The sequence below is a fragment of the Engraulis encrasicolus genome, chromosome 11, assembly GCF_034702125.1.
Source record: "Engraulis encrasicolus isolate BLACKSEA-1 chromosome 11, IST_EnEncr_1.0, whole genome shotgun sequence".
NCBI lineage: Eukaryota > Metazoa > Chordata > Actinopteri > Clupeiformes > Engraulidae > Engraulis > Engraulis encrasicolus.
The window spans coordinates 31,902,513-31,912,219 of NC_085867.1; the positions used below are offsets into that span (position 1 = coordinate 31,902,513).

General features: G+C 46.7%; 1 protein-coding gene across 1 annotated transcript in view; it reads left to right on the forward strand.

Moving 5' to 3' along the window:
• mrrf (mitochondrial ribosome recycling factor) overlaps positions 1–9,707 on the forward strand; it is a 32,166-nt gene that overhangs the window by 17,579 nt on the left and 4,880 nt on the right. The window contains exon 5 of the mRNA XM_063210469.1: positions 8,300–8,391. Coding sequence (XP_063066539.1) covers positions 8,300–8,391 — 92 coding nt within the window. The remainder of the gene's footprint in view (positions 1–8,299; positions 8,392–9,707) is intronic.

Genomic DNA, 9,707 nt, shown 5'->3' on the forward strand with positions numbered 1-9,707 from the left:
CACGTTCAGTCTCTCACTCTCTCTCTCTCTCACACAGTGGGTTCGTGTACTGTTATGACCCCGCCTGCTTGTTCCAGCACTGCTTCAGAGGGAGGGTGATCGATAGCCACGGCAAACCCTTTGTAGTAGGGGGGAGCGAGGGACACGGAGAGAGAGAGAGAGAGAAGGAGAGTGTGTGTGTGTGTGTGTGTGTGTGTGTGTGTGTGTGTGTGTGTGTGTGTGTGTGTGTGAGAGAAGGAGAGATGAAAGAGAGATAGATGGAAGAGAGAAGGAGAGCGGGCTGAAGGGAGAGAGATTGAGAGAGGAGAGGAAAGAGAGAAAGAGATGGGGGGAGAGAGAGAGACTGAGCCGGAGAGGTGTGAGAGAGGTGAACAAGAGGGAGAGATTGAAGAGATGGAGGGGAGAGAGGTGCAGAGAGAGCAATTGAAACTAAGGCCAAAGAGTTGAGGGAAAGAGAGTTTGGGTGGGGGATGAAGAGACAGAGAGGGAGAGAGGAAGAGAGAGAGATGGAGAGAGAGAGAATGATTGCATCCATGGCCAACGAGTGGAGAGGTTGGAGAGGGAGAGAGAGACGGAGAGAGAGAGCGATTGGAGCTAAGGCTAAACAGTCTGTCGTGTACTTGGAGAGAGAGAGAGACTAAGAGGGATAGAGACGGAGAGGCAGAGACAGAGAGAAAGAGAGGGATGGAGAGAGAGCGATTGGAGCTGAGGCCATGGAGTGCACCGTGTGCTTGTCATGTGACAGGAAGTGACCTCTCTGTGCTCTCCTGGAGCAGGAGGCCTTAGCTCATTTGGGGCTATTTGCCTATCTGCAGCCACCACACACACACACACACACACACACACACACACACACACACACACACACACACACACACACACACACACACACACACACACACACAAACACACAAACACACTCTAGTTCTGGTCTTTCTCTACCCCAATTTTTCATGATCTCTGTATCCAACCACCCGTACCCCCTTAAACACACACAAGGCACGCACACACACACACACACACACACACACACACACACACACACACACACACACACACACACACACACACACACACACACACACACACACACACACACACACACACACACACACACACACACACCTCATACAGCAATACTCTAACCCTCCAACTTTGCAGGTCTAAATAGGGGACCTCTTTAGCTCATCGCTTTATCCAGGCAGTGTGCAGTTTGCATCTCAGAGTTATATGGATGGTTGACGTTTAAGGCCGTAACACAATAAAAGGAGGAAATATATTCCATTTCCTCAAAAAATGGGTGGAAAAATTGGGGGGAAAAATTGAAAAAAAGAAAGCACTCAGTGGTTCGTGGAATTCTTGGGTTGCAGTTGACGTCATAGTGCTGCCCCTGGTGGCGATCTACAGCTGCTGGTGGACAACCCTGGCTTGGAGCCATTGAAACCCATTCAAAAGTACATTTTTTCGATGTTCGACAGAATATTTTTAATTAGACCTTAAGACACACCATGGGTCTTGTTTAAAAGCTGAGAACCCCAGCTTTCCATACCTGAAAACGGTATTTTCCTAGCATCTACCAATCCGAAGGTAGCCTACTTTAAGTGCGGGGTTACTTTTCTAAAGATATCGTTTTGTTTCCTTGGAAGAGTTTTCACATTCATATTTTTTAATATAAGGTTAATATTTATGCAATCATGCCAAATGCTTTCTAAATGATTCAAAATGTTGTTGGTTTATTATTTTATAGCTGTATATATTCCAGGTTGTATTAATGTTACAGTCACATCACAGGACATTTGACATATAAACCTTTCCATAAATCTGAACAAAAATGTTTCTTCTCATCTAAGACTAATATGAAACATGATGTACCACATCTTCTTTCATTTACATTTGTTTTCAAGAGGAAAGATATCAATTTTGTAAGTTTTTAACTAATGTTACGTAAAAACAGGGCGTCATGTCAACCACCCATATACCACAGTGTCGTCTCTGTGACCGCTTGATCTAGAGAGGTGCTGCGGCTTTATGCTCTAAAATAAGGTGAACATGTATAGGTGTCTACAGTATGCATGTGTAAATGTGTGAGTGTGTCTGTTTCTCTCTGTAACTTAAGTTGCCCCTACCACATACACACGCACACACACTAAATACGTATGCTTCTCAGCCATTTCCTCTCTATAACCGTATTTTGTGATTTTAAGTATTCTATTTTGCTCCTTTTTTCGCTGTATGCCTGTTTAGGTCTCTCCTCCTCCACCTCTCCCCACCATCTGCCTTTCTCCTTCACTCCCTCACCCTCAGCCTCTCTCTTTCTCCCCTCCACCTCTCTCTCCCCTCCCTCCACCTCTCTCTCCCCCCTCCACCTCTCTCCCTCCTCCATCTCTCTCCCTCCTCCACCTCTCTCTCCCCTCCCTCCACCTCTCTCTACCCCCTCCAACTCTCCTCACTCAGCCTCTCCACCCTCTCCGCTCTCTCATCACCTTTATTAATAAGAGCAGTGGTGGCCGCAATGCCCAGATCACAGACGTTAAGAGAGATTAATGCTTCTCAATCCCCCTTCCCTCCTCTTTCCTCTCCTCCATCCACCATCTTCCAGCACCTCCTCCCCTCCTCTCCTCCTCTCCCCCCTCCGCCGTCCGCCCTCTGCTCTCCTCCTTCTTGGCCCATCTTCCTGGCCTTGCTTGGTTAGGAAGGATCCAGGATCTGACCAGCACACATAAACAACTGTCTCTCTCTCTCTCTCTCTCTCTCTCTCTCTCTCTCTCTCTCTCTCTCTCTCTCTCTCTCCCTCTCTCTGTCTCTCTCTCTCTCTCTCTCTCTCCATCACCAAAACGCACCCACGCATCTAATGCGCTCTCTATCGCTTTTGTCTCTCTCTCTCTCTCTCTCTCTCTCTCTCTCTCTCTCTCTCTCTCTCTCTCTCTCTCTCTCTCTCTCTCTCTCTCTCTCTCTCTCTCTCTCTCTCTCTCTCTCTCTCTCTCTCTCTCTCTCTCTCTGGCAGAGATGGACACAGAGAGAAGGGTAGAGAGAGATGGAGTGACGGGGAGAGAGCAACAGACATAGATGGAGAGAGAGAAGAGTGCTTGCAAGAGGGAGAATAAGAGCGAAAGAGAGACGGGGAATGGTCGAGAAAGTTCAATGGACCCAACGAGAGAGAGAGAAAGTCAGAGTAAAAGAAATGCAAGTAAGAGAAATGCACCAGGACACAGCTGCTTCATCTAAGATATCGCACGAGGCTGGACACTGTGCCAAACCTGGCCGTGCCTATGGAGTTCCATAGTGAGCAGTGCGGTGCGCTGGGGTTCGGGTGCAGTGGGGTTGATCTATCAAACTGAGTTTTGGACTCACGGGGATGTGCGTGATGTAAGGCGATATCCTGGCGAGCATCAGCCCTGTTGTACTTAATGCTCAAAACAGACAAACTGAAAGCTGGTGTCACAGTCACTGAAAACGAAAGCCACCTGCGTTTGGTCACAGGCCTATTCAAGGCATTCATTTAGAGAAATAAAATGCATGCAGGTGAGTGTGCAGAATCAGATGGAAAGAAAGCCGAGTAATTATTCTGATTCATTATTTCAAAATGCAGTGACAGAGCCATTGTTTTTAGGCCATTTGTTAGAAGAGAAAGGTGGTTATATTTCTGTGTGACAAAAACCTGGTGACTGTCACAAGGCGACTCTAGATTCTTAATTAAAGGTCTTTTTTTATTTTTCGGCTTGGTCTTTTTTCTTTCTTTTTTGGTTCTTATTTCGCTTGATAGGGAGCAGGTAGCATGGATGTGGGGTGTTGACCTTATTAGGGAGGTGTTTTCTTTAGCTCTGTTCCCACTTTAGCGAGCTTTGAACTCTTTCAACAAGCTCAGAAACAGTAACTTCAGCCCCTTTTTTTTACCTCTTCTTTTTTTCTCGCTCTTTCCATTTTCTTTGTCCTCCTCTTCCACTCTTCCTCTCCTCCTCCTCATTATATGATTATTTTCTCATTTTTCATCTCTTCTGCTTATTTCTATTTCACCTCTCCGTCATCATCTTCTTCATCCACTTATTCTTCTTCCTCCTCATCATTCAATCCTTCTTCTTTCTCTTCTCCTCCTTAATTTTTTCTCTTTTTTGTTTCTTATTCCGCTTCTTCTTCTTCATCATCCACTTATCCTTCTTTTTCTTTCTCCTCCTTCTGTTTTTTTTCCACATTTTTTTTCACATTTTTCCACATTTTTACATCATCATCATCCTTTTCTCTCCTCTTCCTCCTCCTCCTTTTTTCTCTTTCTCCTCTTCCTCTTTCTCTTCTTCCTTCATTCTATTTCTTCTCCTCCTAACTTCGTTCTCTTTTTGTTCTCTTTCTTCTCCTCCCCCCTTCTCTCTCTTTGCCATATTAACCAGAAAAGAGTCTGGTGTTTACAGAGCTCAGCAGAAGATTCCAGCCACTTTCCGTAACTGCTGGAGAGGATGGAGGGAAGAGAGGAGGGGAGGAGTGAGGGGTGAGGGTGAGGAGGAGTGGGGAGGAAAGGGGGGGAATAATGATGAATTAAATTCGCCGAGCACTCAAACACACACACAGACCATATCTATCACTTGCGCTCAGGAGAGCAACCGCAGGCAGGAGGCAGGCGGCGCGTTGGATGCTTGCTTTCTTTCTTTTCTTTTCTTCTCCTTTCTTTTCTTTATTCTTTTCTCTTTTCCCCCACTTTGCTCTCCTTTCCTTGCAGCCTCTCTTAACTTGTTTTTTTTTTTTTTTTACCCGCGTACATTAGGCCCGAAAAACGCAAATGAAGGCCCTTCGTGCCAGATTCTGCGGAAGTTCAAAAGCAGCCAGAGCAGCCAGACAAAAACAAGGAAGCAAATAAGAGACACTGCAGTGGGCGATAACTTGGTTGTTTGCAGACGCCTGTGTGTTTTATCTTGAGAGTTTTGTCGGCTTAATACAACCAAAGAGGCAAGATCAGAGGGATTTCTCTTTTTTCCGGCCCCAAGTTCTTAAATCATCTGGTGGAGCTGTATTATTGTAATAGGTCTAGAAGCGTTTCTGTTTTTAGCAGAGAAGGGGGAAAAAACGAAATTTTACACACTGGGTTTTTTTTTTTTTTTTTAAGGAGCGTTGACAGCTCAACAGTATGTTTATTATTTCTGTGTGGGTCCAGTCCTACATGGTCTTCCTACGAGCACTCAGCTCTGCTGCCAAAGCACAGTTCCTCTTCTTGAGCTATTTCTCTTTCAAAGAAAAAAGAAAGGAGGCAAAAAAAAAGAATGGAGGACGGAGGGGACGGGGCAAAAAAAAAAGCGACCCACGCGAAGTTGCACAGTATCTCAAAGTTCACACAGATGACAGACTTGACACCAACTCTCTACGCCACACACCACCACCACCACCACCTCAACACCCTTCACACCACCCACCTCAGTCCTACACTGCCCCACCACACCCCACCACTACCCTTCCGTACCCCTTCCCTCTCCCATTAGTTCTTCCTGCCACCCCCCCACCCTCCTCCACTCACCCTGCCAAACCCATCTACACATCATCTCCACCCCCACCTCAGTCCTCCACCCCTCCAACACCCTGTCCCCCATATGCACCCTCACTCTCCACACCACCCCCTGATCTCCACACCACAGAGAACGGGCCACCGCTACCCCCAGATCTCCTACACCCGCCCAGCCCCACCCGCACTAGGCTGCATCAAACGCCGGTCATTTTGAAAATCCCTTTCTGCTTTTACTGGTTTTGGAGATGAGGCTCTCCAAAGTTTGGGTGCCACACCACACACCATCCCCTTCTCCACCCCCCCTTGGTCTGAAGCCCGAAGCTCAGCCTCAGTCCTCACTACCACCTTCTCCACCACCCACTCCCTTGGTCCCCCTGATGCTTTTATTGCTCATTTTGGTCTTGCTATGAAAACAGTCCAGCGACTCTTTGTAGCTTTTGTCGCCTCTGGCAGTGCAGGGCAGTGCAGAGTCGGGTAAGGCAGTGCAGTGCTGAGTAGTATAGGGGTCTAAATAACAAGTGATATGTATTGATGAATCGATCCTACGGCCGACAATTGAATCGTATCACATCGCAGCGCGGGGCATTAAGTTAAGTATCAAAAATAATCAAATTGCTGGCCCCTGCCCAATGCCCTTGCTCTTTTAAAATAGTAGAAGTGGAAAAGTTATTGAAAAGAAAAAGAACCGAATCGAATCGAATCGTATCGTAACCATTTTTAAGTGTCGAAACTAATCGAATCGCTGCCTTAAGAAATCGATATCGAATCGTGTAGTCATGGAGGCTGCGATTTGCACCCCTAGTGCTGAGTAGGTTAAGGCAGTGCAGTGCAGTGTAGTACAGTACAGTACAGTGCTGTTGCCCCCAGGTGGAAGTCATCAGAGGTCGCCGCCCCTGCACTGCAACCCCTCAGCCCTGTCCCTGAGGAGCAGGCTCTGACAGCACTCCCCCGGCACTTCCACACCAGCCGCACTGTGTGTGTGTGTGTGTGTGTGTGCGTGTGTGTGCGTGTGCGTGCGTGTGTATGTGTGTGCGTGTATGTGTGTGTATGTGTGTGTATGATATTCATCCTCTCAACACACGCACACATCCCCTGTTATCTGGAGCTCTTACACCAAGATGAGAGACCCGCCACGACCAACTGCCGCCCCAAAAAAGAACCAGTTTACTGCATGTAAGGGGCGGTCTGGGGCTGTCTACTCTGTTCCTATGTGTTCACCCACAGATGGGACCGTTAGTACTAGAGGAAATTGAGATGTCTGGCCATATCAGTTTTAACTCCCCCACCCCCTTTCACTCAAGGACAATATACAGTATGTACACGGCAGTAAAATGTAAACAATGTGTTTTTTATTATTATTTTAATGGGACATTTTATTAGAATGGTATGTTTTGCCATATCCATAGTGGCAATAATATGTCAGAGTTTTTGTTGGCTGCAAATGGCATATGAGCGTTTGGTATTTTTGGCTGTAGAAATTGAGTTATACGAAGTAATATTAATATTTTGTCTGGATTTGTCTCATTAAATTGCCCATAACAATGTCTTCAGCATCAAATATGACAAATATGGTAAATGGAGGTAAATTCAAATTGTGTCTAAATTAATTAAGTGTTATGTTCCATTGCAGGGACATTATGGTCATCTGCGCCAAAAAAACTGGCATTGCACTTGGAGATTTGAGCACAAGTAGATTAGGATAAAAGTGTACGCGTGTGGCAATTGTATTCAACTTCAGCCACTTCTTGTTGAAAAACAAAGTTCACACTCTCTTCAGTGCACATCAGCAGTGGTGGGTGATGAGGGGACAACAACAGTGAGGGAGGGGCCTTACTGGGCGAGTACACCGGCCGCGATGAGATTTAAACGACAGAGAATCGCTTCTGTGCAGCAAGTGCAATACGAGCGATTGAAGTGACTAGAGTATATCCGTTAAAAGCACAATGCAAGCATTCCAACATTCCTATTGGCTGTGGCAGCTGTTGCCAAATTGAATCATAGCTAATTTGCATAATATCAGATCAAGCCCAACTACAAACTGTCGCTCAAGTCGCTCGAAACGCCTCTAGTTGCCCGAATCGCTTTTGCCTCTTCTCTTGCCCGCAACTCAATACAAAGTCAATTACAGTACTTCTGTCGCTGGAATCGGTCATGTCGCACTTCGTCTATTCGTGCCTTTAGGGTGATAGACATGACTTTGGATGGGTGAAATAGGCTGGATCGTGGGACAGGGAGGGTGCTTAGGCTAACTGTGATCTGGGGGTGGGGGGTAGGATGAAGTGGGGTGAGACTGTTGTGATATGTCTCTGGGTAGATTGATTCTGGGGGGGTGGGTGAGATGGGCGGTGGGTGGTTGCTCAGGGTGATGACCCCAGTGAGGTGGAGAGCCGAGGTAGTGCTAAGGTCACGGTTGAGACTGCTGTGCTGGACAGGGTGAACTCTGGGGTGCACCTCAGCTGATAATGCATCTGGGACCCATTACACACACACACGCACACGCACACACACACACACACACACACACACACACACACACACACACACACACACACACACACACACACACACACACACACACACACACACACACACACACACACACACACACACGCACAACCCCACCTCAGCCCGACCCTGGCTAACACCCCTCTTACCCCTTTGGGTGTCTGTGTGTGTGTGTGTGTGTGTGTGTGTGTGTGTGTGTGTGTGTGTGTGTGTGTGTGTGTGTGTGTGTGTGTGTGTGTGTGTGTGTGTGTGTGTGTGTGTGTGTGTGTGTGTGTGTGTGTGTGTGTGTGTGTGTGCGCGCGCCCCCAGGCTACAGCGGCTGCCACCCGTGCCCTGCGAGAGAGCAGCATGAAACTCAATCCAGAGGTGGAGGGCACCATCATCCGAGTCCCAGTTCCCAAGTGAGTAACACACACACACACACACACACACACACACACACACACACACACACACACACACACACACACACACACACACACACACACACACACAGCAGGAGAAATTAAAGGGGTGCAAGAGGGCTTGCCCTCTCTTCCTCTCTCTCTCTCGTTCTCTCTCTATCTATCTTCCTCTCTCTTTCTTTCTATCTTTATCTTTCACTATGTATCTTTGAATCTCTCTCCACCTCAGCCGCCTATCTTTGACCTAGCCGCTACAATACTTATCTGTCTTTCAGTATAGAAAGAGTTCTGTCTCTCTCTTTGTCTGTCTTTCTCTCTCTTCCCCTCAAATTATCTTTCTCTCTCTCTTTCTCTCTGTGACTCTCTATCATGCTCATGTTCCATCACGTCATGCCTCATAAGCCCAATCACTCTCGGTTGTTCTGTGTGCCTCTAAAATATTGTGATATAAAATACAGTGCCCTCCATTATTATTGGCACCCCTGGTTGAGATGTGTTTTTTAGCTTCCAATTATTATTATTTTTCTCTAAATAATATGGGACCTTAATGGAAAAAAAGAGAAAAATCCAACCTTCAATACAAGTGCATTTATTCAGTGGGGAAAAAATCCCACATAAAGAAATAATTATTTGACATCAAATAATGTGTGTCACAATTATTAGCACCCCTGTTGTTAATATTTTGTACAACCCCCTTTGCCAACAAAACAGCACCTAATCTTCTCCTATAATGTTTCACAAGATGGGAAAAGACAGAAAGAGGGATCTTCAGCCATTCCTCTTTGCAGAATCTCTCTAAATCATCCAGAGACCTGGGTCCTCTCCTCTGTACTCTCCTCTTCAGCTCACCCCACAGGTTCTCAATGGGGTTGAGGTCTGGGGACTGAGATGGCCATGGGAGGAGCTTGATTTTGTGTCTGGTTAACCATTTCTGTGTAGATTTGGCCATATGTTTAGGGTCATTGTCTTGCTGAAAGACCCAGTGACGACCCATCTTCAGCTTTTTGGCAGAGGGCAACAGATTTTGATTTAAAATGTCCTGGTATTTCAAAGCATTCATGATGCCATGCACCCTAACAAGCTTCCCAGGGCCTTTGGAAGCGAAACAGCCCCACAGCATCACTGACCCACCCCCATACTTCACAGTGGGTATGAGGTGCTTTTCAGCATGCGCATCTTTCGTGGCACACCAGACCCACTTAGAGTGTTTGTTGCCAAAAAGCTCAATCTTGGTCTCATCTGACCAAAGCACACGGTCCCAGTTGAAGCCCCAATACCGCTGGGCGAACTCCAGACGTTTGCGTTTATGATTG